At 63.5% G+C, this 14,918-nt stretch overlaps 1 protein-coding gene across 1 annotated transcript; it reads right to left on the bottom strand.

Moving 5' to 3' along the window:
* Nucleotides 1-519: 519 nt before the first annotated feature.
* ACTRT2 (actin related protein T2) lies at nucleotides 520-1,653 on the bottom strand. Its single transcript, XM_030324269.1, has one exon. The coding sequence runs from the start codon at nucleotides 1,651-1,653 to the stop codon at nucleotides 520-522; it is 1,134 nt and encodes a 377-aa protein (XP_030180129.1).
* Between the last annotated feature and the right edge of the window lie 13,265 nt (nucleotides 1,654-14,918).

Below are 14,918 nucleotides of genomic sequence, written 5' to 3'. Positions count from 1 at the left end.
CGATGCTTCCATGCCCCCTCGGAGCAGGGGCCCTAGAGGGTCCTAAACAGACGGCAGTTTCTGCTGCTGCCCCACACCGCCCAGGACGAGGGCTCCGTTCTGCTCCCGCTGCCCTGCCTTGTACAAGCAACGAAAGCCATACTTCGCTGAGGACGCACCAGGTAAGCGTCTGCTGGCCCCCAGAGCAGGGCAGCACTCATGATTGTCCCTGTCCCCCACCAGGGCTGACCATCTCAGACCACCTGAAATGCAGATCCCAGGGCCCTGCTGAATCAAGCTCCAGCATGAGGCCTGGGCCCCTGCCTTCGGTGCTAACTCTGCAGATGTAACCCAGGGCTTTCTCGGGAGAGGAGGGTGGGGGGGAACCACTTAAGAGATTCGCCACCAGGGTCGCAAATTACTCTGGTGCCACCTAGAATAAACGGCCCAATGTGTCCAAAAGCTGCACCGTTCGGTCTTTTATTGAACGTCCTGCTGATGCCGAGGGGAGAGTTCGCACCCACCCCTGCCCACGGCCCCTCAGAAGCACCTTCTCTGGACCACGGATGTCCCAAACTCCTTGAAATCCGCGGAGGTGACCCACATCTGCTTGAAGCTGCTCAGGGAGGTGACAATGGAGGCCCCAATCCACGTGGAGAACCACCTGTCGGGGGGGGCCGTGATCTTGATGGGGGTCCCCTTGGAAGCCAGCTGCTCCAACTCCTTGAGGAGACGGTCGTCGAGGCCCCGGAACAGGGTGGTGCCCCCCGACAGAACGATCTCCCCAAAGAGGCTCTTCTGGATGTCGGCGTCACACTTGGTGATGCTGCAGGAGACCATTTTCGAGAGGCCCGGGTTTTGGATGCCCAGCCGGTCGGGTGCGAACAGGGCCTCGGGCGCCTGGTACAGCTGGTCCCCGATTCGCACGATGTTCCCGTCCGGCAACTTGTACTCCCTCAGGATCTCCTCCGGCCTCCGGGAGAGCTCCTTCTCTGGCTCCGGGGCCACATAACACAGCTTCTCCTTGATGTCGTCCACGAGGACTTTGTCCAGCGCGCACGGGAAGGTCCGCCCGCCAGCCAGCAGCAGCCGGGTGAGGTGCTCTGTGATGTCCCTGCCCGCCACGTAGAGCTTGGTGACCGCGTGGGGCAAGGAGTACCCCTCGAAGATGGGGACGGTGCACGTGACCCCGTCCCCGCTGTCCACCACCAGGCCCGTGATGCAGGCTGAGGCGTAGAGGGCCAGCACCGCCTGGTCCGACAGGTAGAAGGCGGGCACGTTGAACTTCTCGAACATCAGCTCGGCCATCTTCTCCCGGGCCTCCCGGGGGTTCAGCGAGGGCTCGGTCATGAGCACGGGCCGGTCGCTGGCCTTCACCCCCAGCTCCCACTCAAACAGATGCCTGCAGAGGGTCTCCACGTCCTCCCAGCTGGTGACCAGGCCCCGCTCGATGGGGCGACACAGGTGCAGGACCTCACACTTGTGCAAAGCCTCTTCCCCCACAAAGTCCTTCTTCTGGTTGGGTCCTGCCGAAGGCGTCTTGAACTTGGGGTGCCCCACGACGGAGCTGATGACGTGGCGGGGGCCGATCTCCCCAGACAGGCCTGCCTTGCAGAGGCCGGAGCCGTTGTCGAAAATCACGGCCGGAGAATCTAACACGTGTGGATTAAACATGTCTGCAACAGAACTCTCTCGAGCTACTTTGTGACACGAGAGGCCCCCTGGAAGCTTTAAGGGCACGGGGTTCCACGACTCCCAGGAGGCACTAGCAGGCGGCCCGTGCCCGAAAGGCCCCCATCCTCCCCACAGGCCTGCCCTGCTCTCAGACGGTCCGGGGGCCGTGGCCTCTTCAGGGGTGACGGTCCCACATGTAACAATGCAGCCAAGGCAACAATTGTCCTCATCCAGCGGCACAGGACCTTCAGGGGCGGGGGGCTCGGAGCCCCCCAGCGCTCCCTTCCTGGTGAGATTCCAACAGTCACAGGATAAGCCAGACCCACAGGAGGCATTGCTAGGCCCGTGTGCCGAGGCCCGGCCTCGGAACTGAGAAAAGCAGCCCAGCCTGGGTCCACCCAGCACCCATCGGGCTGCCGTTATGGGGGGGCAAAAACACATTTCCCTTTGCACGGGTCCAGGTTGGAGGGACAGTGCCCAGAGCCCATCACAGCAGGTACTCAGAACATGCAGACTCCTCCAGGAAGGCCTCAGGGATTTCTCTTCCCTTTAGCCCGTGGCCCTGGCTCTCTATCCCACAGAAGAGATGCTAAGCAAAGCTGTCTGGGCCTGCTGGCTGTCTCTCTAGGCATGCATAGCCATTGCAGTAGGGTTGGGACACGACCTCTGAAGACGGGATCTGAGGTCTCTGGAGTCGGGGACACCTGTGTCTACGGACCATCACACAGCCGGCCACGCCCCCTGGTCAGAGATGACCAGGTCAGCAAATCTGAGGCCGGCAGGGAGGCTGAACGGTGGCAAGGCTGTGAGCTGTAGCCCCAGTCCTGCTCTGCCCGAGGGGCCAGGCCAAGGGGCACCCGCCGCAGCCTCCCAGAGAGCCAGGGCCAACAGCACTGAGCCCTGGAGGGTGGAGGGGGGCGTGGGGGACGTGTGAGTCCCCGATGGTCCCTCCCCTCCCCGCACATCCCAAATCAGCCTCGGGGGGTCCAGCTCCGCCCCCGTCCGGAGAGCCCTCCCAGAGGACCCCTCCCCACTAGACCTCCTGGCCTCCTCCTGCCGGTGGTCCTGTGTGTCCGGCCGACCCCTCTAAACCCACCAGCAAAAACAGTCACGTGTTATTTTGTAGTGTAGACGCGTGGTGCAGATGTGTGGTGTATACGTGTCGTGTAGACAAGTGACAGACGTAGGACTTTGGGGGCACCCTCGGGGCTAAGTCCTGGGTGAGAATCGATATAAAGTTGGCATTGCTGGACATTTTCCCCAAAGGACACCTCAGGTAGAAACTGAGTCACAAGGGCAATGGGGTTGGTGCCTCGGGATGACCCCGGGCGGGGTCTGCACAGACCCAAACCATCATCAACTGCCCCTGCGGGGGCTCCCACCATCTGGAGGCTCCAGCACTTAGGGAAGGATGTGTCCCCGGCAGGCTGCTGCGGGCATGGGGACGGTCAGTGGAAGGCTGGGTCTGGGGGGTTCCAGCCTCTGCTTACACCACAAAAGGCCTGTGTGCCCGGGTCTCAGGCTTTGCTAGAATTTTCTCCTTGTCGCCAAACACTCCACGCAGAATCAGGAGAAATGTGCTCTCGAGGTTTCTAAATTGGGCCCCAAAGCGGCCCACGTGGGAGGTGATGTAACATCAGATGTCAGTTTCACACGCCAGGTCGAGGCACACGGGTGACACGGTTGTCCCGGGGGGCAGGGGCTGGGGGGCATTTGCAGGAGGGACAGAGAAGGAGAAGAAGACCAAGGCAGAGGCGCAGCTTAGACCGGCCAGGGGGTGTGGGACCGTCCTGTGGCCACTGGACACCCTGTTGTCGTAACGGCACAATAACCGCGTCCTGGAGGCCAGCTGCCTCTGACCCGGGCGCAGGCCACACGAGCACACAGAAACCACACCTGCCAGCCCCGGACAAGCTCAGGCCCCCGGGGACAGAGCCGGGAAAGGGGGCCCAGCCGTCAGGACAGTGGTTTCTAGCAAAGCCATCCGAGTGTTTCCAGGACCCCTTCTCCAAATGTTTCCAGTCTCCCTGCCGAGCCGTGGCCGCTGGGTCGCCGCACGCCCGGCAGAGCGACCCCAGGAAGCGGTCCTCACCTCACTCTTCTCCGCCCGCTTGGGACAAACGCCCGCCCCCCGCCCGGAAGGCACCTTCCCCACCGCTTGTCACGTGTGCCTGTGCCTTCGAAGCCTGGCCCCGGGCTCGGGGAAGCCTCTGCCCCCACCATCAGCATCCAGTCTGGCTCACGACTGTCCACCTCACGGAGAGGAGACCCACCACCAGGAAGTGGGACATCCGCTGGGGGGCGGTACCACGCGGCCACTGGGGAAACCGAGCGGGTTTAGGAGCCACAGCCCACGTGATGTTGTGTTGGTTTCAAGCTCCCAGCCGGGGGCAGAGATTCCACCCCGTGGGGCTCAGGTGCCTGGGAACCTCTCCCCCCCCAGCCCTGCCTCCTCGCCGTGTCTGCGGTCCCTCGCGGAACTGCCCCCGCCCCTCCCAGCCCCGGGGGTGTGCATCTGGGGAGGGGGGCAGCACGCATCCTGTGCAGGTGTCCACGTCGGAGTCCACAAGCGTCCTTGCCACTCCGGCGGAGGCGATGCTCCCTGCAGCTCGGCATTTGCCGCGAAGGTTGCATTTGCTATTAACGCAAGGACGTTACCGCCCTTCAGACTCCGGTGAGAAGCCGGCCTCTGAGGCTGCCCTGCCCCCACCCCAGCCGGCCATGCCTCGTAAATCGCTCGAACAAGTTTACGGGCGAACCGGCTGTGACTCCGTCCCCCTCCACAGGGCAAGGCTCGCCACCGTGATCGTCCGGGAGGGCACTCGTTTCCGTCTTACACGGGAAGGCTGGCTCTTATTTCTGGTCCAGCAGTCATGCCCAATGGCAGCCCTCGCCAGCCCCTGCACGACCCCCGCCTCCCACACCCTTGGAGGAGCCCCGGCCCGTGGGGGGAGGTGCGCAGCCCCTGGGCAGCCTTGAAAAGCTGCCAGGCATTTAGACAGGAGCGGGCAGCCCCGGATCGGCCGAGCGCCCCTGCTCCTTACTGCCCTGGTGCAGCGCGACTGGGCGACACAAGTCCCGGGCTGGGGGCCGCCCTGGCTGTCCCATCATCCCTGGTTCCATCCGCCACTGATGCCCAGAGCCTCAGCCAATTAGTGACCAGCAGGCTGGCCTCATTAGTCGTGGCTGACATCTGGCGGCCAGATCCTGTTTGCCAGGGTCTGGTCCAGTGTTGGCCGGCAGCCTGATGGAACAGGGACACTGTGTGAGCGACAGGATGGGCACTGCTCCCACAGGAGAGAACTGGGTACGTGTCCGTGGACGATGTGGGAGTGCAGGGGCCACGGTGCTTACAGGGTTTCCCCAACTGTCTTCTCTTCTAACTCTTTGCCCCAGGGAGCCCAAAGCCCTGAGCACTCTGTGTGGTGTCCTGGCTCTTTTGAATCTCTGAGAAGGAACTTGTGTCACATTCCCACTCATCTATTCTCCATCTACCATCAATCCACCCACCCACCCGGGCAGCAGCCAGCCAGCCAGCCAGCCAGGGACCGAGCCAGCGAGCCAGCCAGCCAGCCAGCCAGCCAGCGAGCGAGCGAGCCAGCCAGCCACGCAGCCAGCCAGCCAGCCACCACCCAGCCAGGACGCAGCCAGCCAGCCAGCCAGCCCCAGCCAGCCAGCCAGGGACCGAGCCAGCGAGACAGCCACCCAGCCAGCCACCCAGCAGCCAGCGAGCGGAGCGAGCAGCCAGCCACGCAGCCAGCCAGCCAGCCAGCCATCCACCAGCAGCCAGCCACGCACAAGCCAGCCACCCACCCAGCCAGCCACCCACCCAGCCAGCAAGCCAGCAGCCACGCAGCCAGCGAGCCAGCCAGACACCCACCCACACAATCCAGCCAGCAGCACGCCTGCCAGCAGACCCACCACCCACCAGCCCGAGCCACCCACCCACCATCAGCCATCAGCATATCCAGCCAGCCATATCAGCCTGCATCCTTCCATCCATCCGCTCATCCACCCACCCACCCACCCATCCACTCATCCATCCATCTATCCATCCATCCACCCACCCATCCATCCATCCATCCACTCATCCATCCTTCCATCCTTCCATCCATCCGCTCATCCATCCATCCATCCATCCACTCATCCATCTATCCATCTTTCCATCCATCCACCATCCATCTATCTATCCACCCATCCATCCACCCACCCACCCACCCATCCACTCATCCATCCATCTATCCATCCATCCATCCATCCATCCACCACTCACCTATCCCCACCCATCTATCCATCCAACCTCCTCTTCAATTATCCCTCCCATCCCCCTCTCTTCTCTTGGTAGCTGAAGTTAGCATACTCACTTGTCTTTATCTACCTCCTTTCTTTCTGACCTCTGGGTTTCAGCTGAGCCTATGGGGCCCCTACAGCTGACAGCACAGCAATCATGAGCCCTGCCTACCGTTGTCCCCTTCCAGCCAGTTGGGTCAGGAATAACATCGTTAGGTGACTCTTCTCTCAGCCTCCCGTGAGCCTGACTCACTAAACTGGCCTGGGTGGGCAGACCGGGCTCACTGCAGCCAACGTGACAGCAACAAGTCAGTATTCAGGGGGCAGAAGGAAGGAATTGGTGTTGAGCTGACATCCTCTTGGGAGTTCGGCGACAGAGCCCTTGGCAGAGCTTTCCACGGTTCAGGGTGGCTCTGTGGAGACACTGCTGGGTGGGAAAGGTGAGGCAGGCCTATTTGGGGGGAGAGATGGTCTGAGGCCAGACCACCCCTCTCCTGCTTTTTGTCCCCCCAACCTCATGGAACGCTGGTCCCCAGCACCTACAAAATGTGTTTTCTAAATACATTTGTTGGAGGAAATTTGGCAAACATAAGAAAAGGCATTATAAAACTGATAAGAAGTAGACCCGACCCGGTCACGCTAAGCACTGCTGATACCTTGGCGTGTTCCTTAGGGTTTCAGATGTCAAACTACAACGGGGACGTGCTGTACGTGCATCCCATCCCTCCCCCACCTGACCCTCGCCCCGCCCCACTTCACGCACCACCTCCTGCCAGGCGCTGTGACAGGTGCCTGGTCATTTTCAAAGTGACGGCTGGCCTTTGTCACATAGGTGAGAGCGTCAGGGTGCAGGGCCCTTCCCTGCGCCCCTCCCCCTGAATTCTCATATACTGTTCAATATCTGCCTAAATTATCGCCTCGTGGGGGTGGCCTGTGGCCAGCAGTCAGGTGGCCTGCCGTGCCTTCTGCACCTGCGGTCAAATGTGCTGTGGTGGGCTGGCCTGTGGCGTCCCCAAGCGCTCAGGCCGCTGACGGTGTGGAGGCAGAAGGAAACTTCCCGGGACACGTGGCTCTGTGGCCCGGCGGGAGTGGGGGCCCAGCCCCGGCGGGTGATGAACTTCACCCGGGTACATGCTGGTGAGAAGTGGACCCCTCATCGCGGCGGGTATGGCCGGAGACCAGAGGCAGCTCTGGGGGGACCCAGGTTCCCAATCCATCAAGACAGAGGCCTTCCGTGCAGCAACTCCAGGGCTCCGTGCCTGGTCCGCCTGACCACAGGGCAGGCAGGAGAGGATGATCTCTCCTTGTGGCGGGTGGCGGCCACCGGACCGCTAACCACCGTAACCTGAGCCCACATCTCGGGGGCATCAGGCCCCGTGTGGGTGGGCACAGCTCCAGGCCTGCCCCGAGACCCAGCCGTTGCCGTCGGGGGGCCATCCTGGGCAACTCGGGCGCCATAACAGAACAGCACAGACAGAGCAGCTTTAACAACAGACATCCGTGTCTCGCGTCTCTGGGGGCCGGACGTCCGAGAGTGGGGGTGCCGGCGGGGCCTGGTCCCGGTGAGGGCCTGCTTCCTGGCCTGGCCTGTGGACTCCCACCTTCCCTCTGGGTCCTCGCAGGGCGGAGCGAGGGCTGGGGTCTCTCCTTCTTCTTGGACGGGCACTAATCCCGCTGTGGGGCCCACCCTCGTGACCTCATCTGATACTAACCACCTCCCAAAGGCCCCCTCCCGACACCGTCACACCAGGGCTTCAGCGTAGGAATCTGGTGGGAGAAAACAGACATTCGGCCCATCCCAGGCGCTGTCCCGTCTGCCCCTCTGCGGCAGGAACCTGTAGCGTGACCGGCCCCACCCAACTGCAGGGCAGGTGGAAGACGATCTAGGCCGGGACGCAGAGGAGAGGGGGGAGAGCCCAGACGTGCTGAGCTGCTGGGAGCCTCCGCGTGGAAGGCAGGAAAGCAGAGGGGGGAGGAGCAGAGGGGAGGCCAGCTGGTTGGGGGGGGGGGTGCTGGGCGGGGGCTTCACCAGCCTCCAGGGGAACAAGAGACAGGCTTATGAATGACCGTTCTCCCCGCTCCTAGACCCGGACACCTTGGGGTCCCACCGTCTCGTCTCCCCTTCACGGGACGATGCCTGCGTGGGGTGGGAGGCCGTGGGGCCATGGCCATCCAGCACCCCGTCGGAGGCTGGCGAGGCTCCAGCCCCAGCAGGACGGAGCGGAGGTGAACAGACTGGACGCGCCCGCCCTTCCCTCCCCGCGCACCGTCCCGTCCTTCCCACAGGTACGCATCGTGAGTTTCTGTTTTCAAGGGGCCTGCAGAGCTCGGGCTCCGCCTTCCGAGCGGCTGCTCAGCGACCGGCTGCCGACTTCACCCGATTCTTCTGACCGTGTAGCTCTCTTCAGGGTTTGCACTGAGTGAGTTTTCCGCTGTCGAGGTTTAATCGATCACAAGGCCGGAGTGGGATGTCCTGTACATCTGTCTTCGTAGGCTTGGTGTGTACGTTAGGGGTCTGATTTGGGTGCCCCATGGCCGAAGGGACACACGCTTATTCCGGGGGCAGAGGCTGCCAGGATCTGAGCCCCTGTTTTTGGAGGAGGAGGGACCTACCGCTCCAAGAGTCCCTTCCTCTCCGGGTGTCATGGAGCCTCCCGGGGGAAGGGTAGAACAGGGGGGTTGGAACCACCTGTGACCTGGGGCTGCCGTGACGGAGCCCGCGGCCAGGGCGGCTTGACCACAGACATGCAGCCAGGCGGCCCTAGAGGCCACACGCCCCCTGCAGGCCCCCGGGGAAGGACCCTCCAGGCCTGTCCCCAGGCTCCTGGTGGCTCCTGGCATCAGCAGAACCCCAGTCCTCCTGTGGCATTCACCCCGTGCACGGGTCTGTGGCCAGTTTCCCCTCTGTATAAGAATGTCGGTCATATTGGATTAGGGCCACCCTGGTGGCCTCATCTTAATTATATCACCTGCCAAGGTAAGGCCACCTGCACAGGTCTGGGGGTCGGGACTTCAGCCTAAGAATGTGGGGGACACAACTCAGCCCATGCTCTGCACCTGCTCAGCGAGAACAGAGTGTGTTGATGAGCAGGGACCAGGTGAGGAGGCGGGAGCCCAGCGAGCACCTCAGGGGAGGGGAGGCCGCACACGACCCAGAGAGAGGAGCTGGGGTGCCACCTAGCCCCGCCCAATGAGTTAACACGACACTTGGCCACTGAAAACAGCTGTCAGTTCTTATCTCGAGGTCTCTGTGGGCCTGGAATCCGGGCTCCGCTCACCTGGGTGCCGGAGGCTGGGGCCGCGGTCTCATCTGAAGGGTCCACGGGGAGGCCGGGGTGGGGGGGTCTGCTTCCAAGTTCACACACGTGCCTGTGGGCAGGCCTCCGTCCCTCGCCGCGTGAGGCGTCTCACCCAGGTCGGGAGCCACACCCCTTTTATACCTGATCCCGGGAAGGACGTCCAGTCATTTGTGCCACCTTCTGTCGTTCCGAGGGCCATCTGCCGTCCCAGCCCATGGGGAGCCGCGCACGTGAAGGGGCGCGTGCCCGGAGGTAGGATTCTCAGGGGCTACCTTGGAGGCTGTCCACATCCACCAGAGCGCTGGTCACCCAAGCCTCTGTTGGTGCCTCTCTGGCCTCCGTTTCCTCAGCGGCAGCGGGGTCCCTGACAGATTAGCGGGGGGCTCTCCGCTGGCCTCGTGAACTTAAACCGCTGCTGCTGCCCGTTCTGATGGCTTCAACGTGTCGCGTCCCTGACCTGAGCCGTCCTCTCCCCAGGCACCCAGGGGAGCCATCTCGGCCTCCCTCGCCCCTGGGTCTCGGTGCCAACAGTCACCCTGCCTGCCCCAGACCCATGGTGGGTTCGGCGGGAGCACCTTAGTGTGGCCCTCAAAAAAGAGGGTCTCCCGCCCCCTGCTGGCGCCCGGCGGAAGTGTCAGCAAATCGGGGTGGCTGGGGTGTCCCTGGAACAAAAGGAAGCTTGTTAGTTTCAGGCGAGACAGGACAGGGCGGGGCGGGGGGGGATCGGAGGGGAGGGGAAAAAAAATCAATGTTTGCTAAACAGGGGGGAAAAATCACCGTGCCTCAGTGGGGAAAGGCTTATTTTCAAGTGTATTAAAGTGATTACCCAGAGGAAAGCCAGGGCGAATGACGAGCGACGAGTCCCCCGTTTTCCCAAAGAGCTTCCGACGAGCAGAGCGTGCTCGCCCTCCCTGCAGCCGGACACGGCCAAGCCTTGGGTTTTAAATAGTTTATAACATCTCCGAGGCCGCGTCTAAGTGAGGGCGGTCCCTGCAGATGCTCGGCAGACCCGTACATTTAGCCAGTGATAAATAACCGGGAAAGCACAAGGCCCGGAAGGATCCCAGCTTTAATTCAAATAATTTAAAATCTAAGGTTGAAAGAGCTCTTTGCATTCATGTGGTGTTCGCGGTTCCAGCTGGAGAAAGAAAAGGCTTTGTGTGCGGGGTGGGGGCAGGGTGGCGGGTTGTGAGCCCGCGGTACGGGGACTAACCTTTTTACCATGTGCCGCTCGCAGCCGGCTCGCCGGCATTTTTCAGACCGTAAGTGGCAGGCGTCGTTTCTGAAAGCCAGAGGTGGGGGCAAGAAGATTTATCATCTCCGCGGAGTTTCTGTTCCAGGTGAAAGGATTTTTGTCCACGGCGAGTCTGCCGAGGGGAGCCGAGGGCGCTGCCCCCTCCCCGCGGACGCTCGCCCCTCCGACAGCTCAGGGGGGACCCGCTCGCACAGGCGCTGTGCTCTCGGCGGCCCGGTCCCCATCACGGGGCCGGACGGGGCAGGGTGGCGGGTCCGACCGCAGGCCCGGCACGGCCAAGGCGCCTCCGAGGAGGGAGAGCCCGCGGTCAGCCGCAGACCGGGAAAGCGGCCGGGGCCACCAGGAGCTGGGGACAGCCTGGGGTGGGGGCGATGCGGGCCGCAGGGATCGTGTTCGGGTTTGAAGGCTTTGCAGAGCTATGTGCCGTGAGCTGACGGTGTCCCCCAAAGAGTCACGGCCACCTGAAACCTCAGAATCTGGCCTTGTCTGGAAATGCAGTTAGATAAGATGAGGTCCTCTTGGATGAGAACGGGCTCCAAATCCAGTGGTGGGTGTGCTCAGGAGAAAGGGCGGACGCAGCAGCCCAGACCCTCCCTTGGGGCCCCCGGAGGGGCCAGCCCTGCCCGCACCTGGCGCCCAGGGAGGGGACGCGTTTCTGTCGTCGTAAGGCCTGCGCCTGCGTCTCGTAGGAGGCTGTCCGACGTGTGCGCCGTGTGGCTGCAACGTGCACCCTTCTTCTCGATGTGACGGTGACGAACGGTGTCACCCTTCCGGCCCCTCCCCTCCTTGAGTCTGCTTTGAGGTGGCACCTGGCGCTCTGATCCCCGAGACGCTGTCCGGGGACACGAAACAGCCCCCAACTCACCTTTCGAAAATGATCCATTTCCCCCTTTCCTTACTGCCGCCTTTTCTATTAAACGGCATCCGTGGGACCTTCACTTGGAAGGCTCCAAAGAGGAGCATCTGTTCCCGGCTTGGCTGGCGGAGGCCGGAGAGCATCTTCTGGAGGAGCAGAGCCCAGAGCAGAGCCCAGCCCGACCTGGGTCTCGGCACCGGGCCCTCCTTGTCGTCCCCCAGCCACGTCCCGTGCAGGTCTCCTCTGTGCCACGAGGCACTGTCCGATTCTGGGCGACTGGAAGCAGATCTAGGATGCTACGGGGTGGGGGCAAGATTTCTCGAGAAACAAACACCGTCCGTCTTTTAGGAGTGGCACATTCCGTGACATTCCGTGGCACTCTGGGGAAGCGTCCCTGGGCGGAGCGGGGGGAGGGGGGGGTCTGAGGTCTGGGCGGCCACTGCGGGCGGGTCGGGGGACCCGAGCCCGGCGCCCGGAGCCCGGAGCCACCACAGGGGTTTCCCGACCCGCCGCACGGGAAACCGCAGCTGTGGGCCTCAGTCCCGCGCCCCTGCTCCGCCACGGCTCCCTCCCACTGACAGCCGCCCCCCTGCTCAGGCCGGGGGCAGCCAGGTCGGTGGCATCAGCCCCCGGCACAGACCCGCTGCCCTGGGTGGGAGAAGCAGCAGCCGGAAGGATCTAGAAAACGTGCAAGTCACTTGGTCATAACCCTGGTACCACCGTCTACACTTCTCCTTCGGGCTGAATAAAATCCGCGTGCAGACTGCTCAGTCCCGATCCTCCCCTCTGCCCCCCCCCCCCAACCCCGGCTTCTCTCCAGTTCCTCGGGCTTCAGGGGCTCGTCTCTCTGCCTGGAGAGGTTTTCCTCCCAATTCCCCGATGCCAGCAGCCTCTAAACCTGACAGATCCGTGCGGTAACTCAGACACCTCTGACCACAGACGTTGGCGTCGGTCAGAATAAGACGCTCGGGGCCCCGGGCACGTGTGGCTGGCGGCTGCCAGACCGGACGCACAGGTGCGGGCCTTGAGTTCCAGCGGTCAGGACTGGAACCGTGTCCAGAGCCACAGCGGAGGGAGTCTCTGCCTCCCACACTCGTCCTTGCGAGTTCTGACCGCCTCTAGCTAGTCTCTGACCGTGATCGGGTCCGTCTGTCTCTCCCACCAGAGCTCGCGTTCCAGGAGGGGCTCTGTGAGCCCAGTGTCCCTGAACCTGCCAGCCCGGCACCTGCCCCAACGACAGCCGTTGGGATGGACGGACGAATGAATGAACGAATGAATGGACGGATGAGAACAAGGTGCTTTGGGCGGCCCCTGGCCCTTCCCGGAGACCCAGTGTCCACCCCCTGAAGAGGAAGCAGCTCCTTCAAGGGTGGGAATCACAGACGAGCTGGGCAATCCAAGGGCTCTGTCCTGCGGGCTCCCATGCGAGCAGGGACCTGTCTCTTCTCCTTCTTCTCTTCCCTTGAGGGCATCCGCCAAGGGCAGGTGTCGAGCAGCCGGCCGGGCTCCCATCGCCCGCTGGACACGACGCGGGAAGGCCGGCCCGCTCTGGGCGCCCAGCCCCTGGGACGCTTCTCTGCGTCCTAAGTCTTCTCCATCAGCTGCCCGCAGACCCGAGACCCGGGCCGGCGGGAGCCTCCACGCTGTCCACGCGCCGTCTGTCCCCGTGGTAAGAAAGACGCCGAGGGCCACGGGAGAGCGGGTCGGCGCCTCTGCCTGGAAGGGACACGTGTCACCTCCGCTCGCGTTTCACGGGCGCCGTGGCCTCGCTCACCCGCGAGGGCTCCTGACGCGTCTCGTCGGTCGGGGGGCGTGCGCGCGTCTTCCAGAGTCTTCCCCGGCCGTGCACTCATGGGGCTGCCAGGAGACGGGCCCACGCTGAACATCATCCGCGTTTATCTGAAATGCGGCTGGGGCGGGCTGTCCCGCGTGTGCAGTCCCCCAGAGCCGGGCCTCCCTGGCCTCGTGTCCTAAGCTCCACGGCGCCGGGTGTGCGGGTGGTTGGTGTTTTCCATTCAGGAGCCTTAAACACGGACAGACGTCTTGCTCGAAGGCAGGAGAGAGGAGCCCTGTCCCTCGGGCCGGGAGGAAGGAGACACACGAGGAAGGGAACGTGACCCAGGGAGCTCTGGCCCCCGGGCATCTGTGCCACAGACACGCCCAGAGCCTTCCAGAAGGGAATTCAACCTAAGAATAGAAACCCGCCCCCTTCTCCGCGGGCCCCGCCGGTCCGCCCAGACTCCCAAGAGAGGGGCGCCGGGATTCGGCCGGCGGAGACTTGAAACACCCACCCTGCGCCTCGCGAGAGCCGGGGGGTAACCGTGACCCGCCCTCGGGTCTTGTCACCAAGCTCCCAAGATGTCCACAAGATCGGTTAGCCAGAAGCGACCAAAGCCAGGAAAGGGAGCTTGACGGACGTCAGGAGCTGCAGACGGGGGTCCGCCTCGCGGGTGGGGCAGAGCGATGGGCCCCGTTGGCTCAACAGGGGAGGGCCAAGTGCAGCGGCTTCCCTGCCTGTCCCCTCCTGCCGCCAAACCTCTGAGGACATCACATGAACGGTTTAGTGTGGACGAGGCCAGGGTCCCTGCCTTGTCCCAAGTGCCCCTGCGCCCTCTCCGGCCGCTGCCCGCCCTCTGTAACGGCTGCCATCCCCCCTCCACCGTGCACCTGCCATCGGCCCCCTAGGCAGGGCTGGGCAGGCTGGGGACGGTCGGGAGGCGGTGGGGTGGGGCAGAGGCCAGTTAACAAACACGCGTCCAGATGGTGTCGGAGGGGCAGATATGCCATGAGGAAAATAACACATAACGTGAAACACGGTCAGGACAGACTGGGCTGGGGGACAAGTTAAACCAGGTGGTCGGGGGTGTCCCCCCTGAGCTGAGACCCCAAAGCCAAGGCCAAGAGCACAAGGGAGACCTGGAAACAGAGCATTCCAGCATGGCAAGGGAGCGGCATGGGGCGGGCAAAGGCCCTGGGGCAGGAATCGTGTCACCCTCCCTGGCTCTTTGCCTGTCATAGCACTGGCTCTCTGGCTTAGGGTATTTCCTGACCAGCCCTGACCTGGTATATTAAAGAGGCCCCTGCGGGGGGACGCATCACCACCAAGCCCGGCCAGAGAGGCAGCCACGTGTGGTGTCCAGGCCCCGGGGTCAGGGCCACGCTGGGTTTGCGGCAGCTGGGAGCCCGTACTGTGGGCCAGGCCCCAGGGCGCAGGTGCCCTGGTCTCCGGCCCCTCTCTGCTCCCTGGGAATGCAGCCACAGCCGGGCCCTCCCCCAGGACGTGGCCACAAGGCCTGGGCCGCTGGGGATGCACGCTCCCAGGAAGAGCTGAAATCCCGACGGGCAGGCCCCGAGGGGCCCCATCTGCGCTGGCTGTTGGCCCGCACCTTTGCTGAGTGCTCCCCACACCCTGGCTGGGGCCCCCCCACACCTCGGGCAGGGTTTGCAAACCTGCCGAGGGTCCGTCCGGCCTGCTCAGAGCCGGAAGAGGTGAGCAGTGGGCAGTGGACCCCCTCACGCACGCACCTTTGCCCGGGGCGTCCTCGGCTTTTTGGGGTCCAGTCCT

Source organism: Lynx canadensis, chromosome C1 (genome assembly GCF_007474595.2).
Source record: "Lynx canadensis isolate LIC74 chromosome C1, mLynCan4.pri.v2, whole genome shotgun sequence".
NCBI classification, from domain to species: domain Eukaryota; kingdom Metazoa; phylum Chordata; class Mammalia; order Carnivora; family Felidae; genus Lynx; species Lynx canadensis.
The sequence above is the reverse complement of the archived record's forward strand: the minus strand, read 5'-3'. Positions and strand labels throughout refer to the sequence as shown.

What these genes read in the sequence shown, in the direction of transcription:
- ACTRT2 (XM_030324269.1), bottom strand. Translation starts at nt 1,653, where the DNA reads ATGTTTAATCCACACGTGTTAGATTCTCCGGCCGTGATTTTCGACAAC.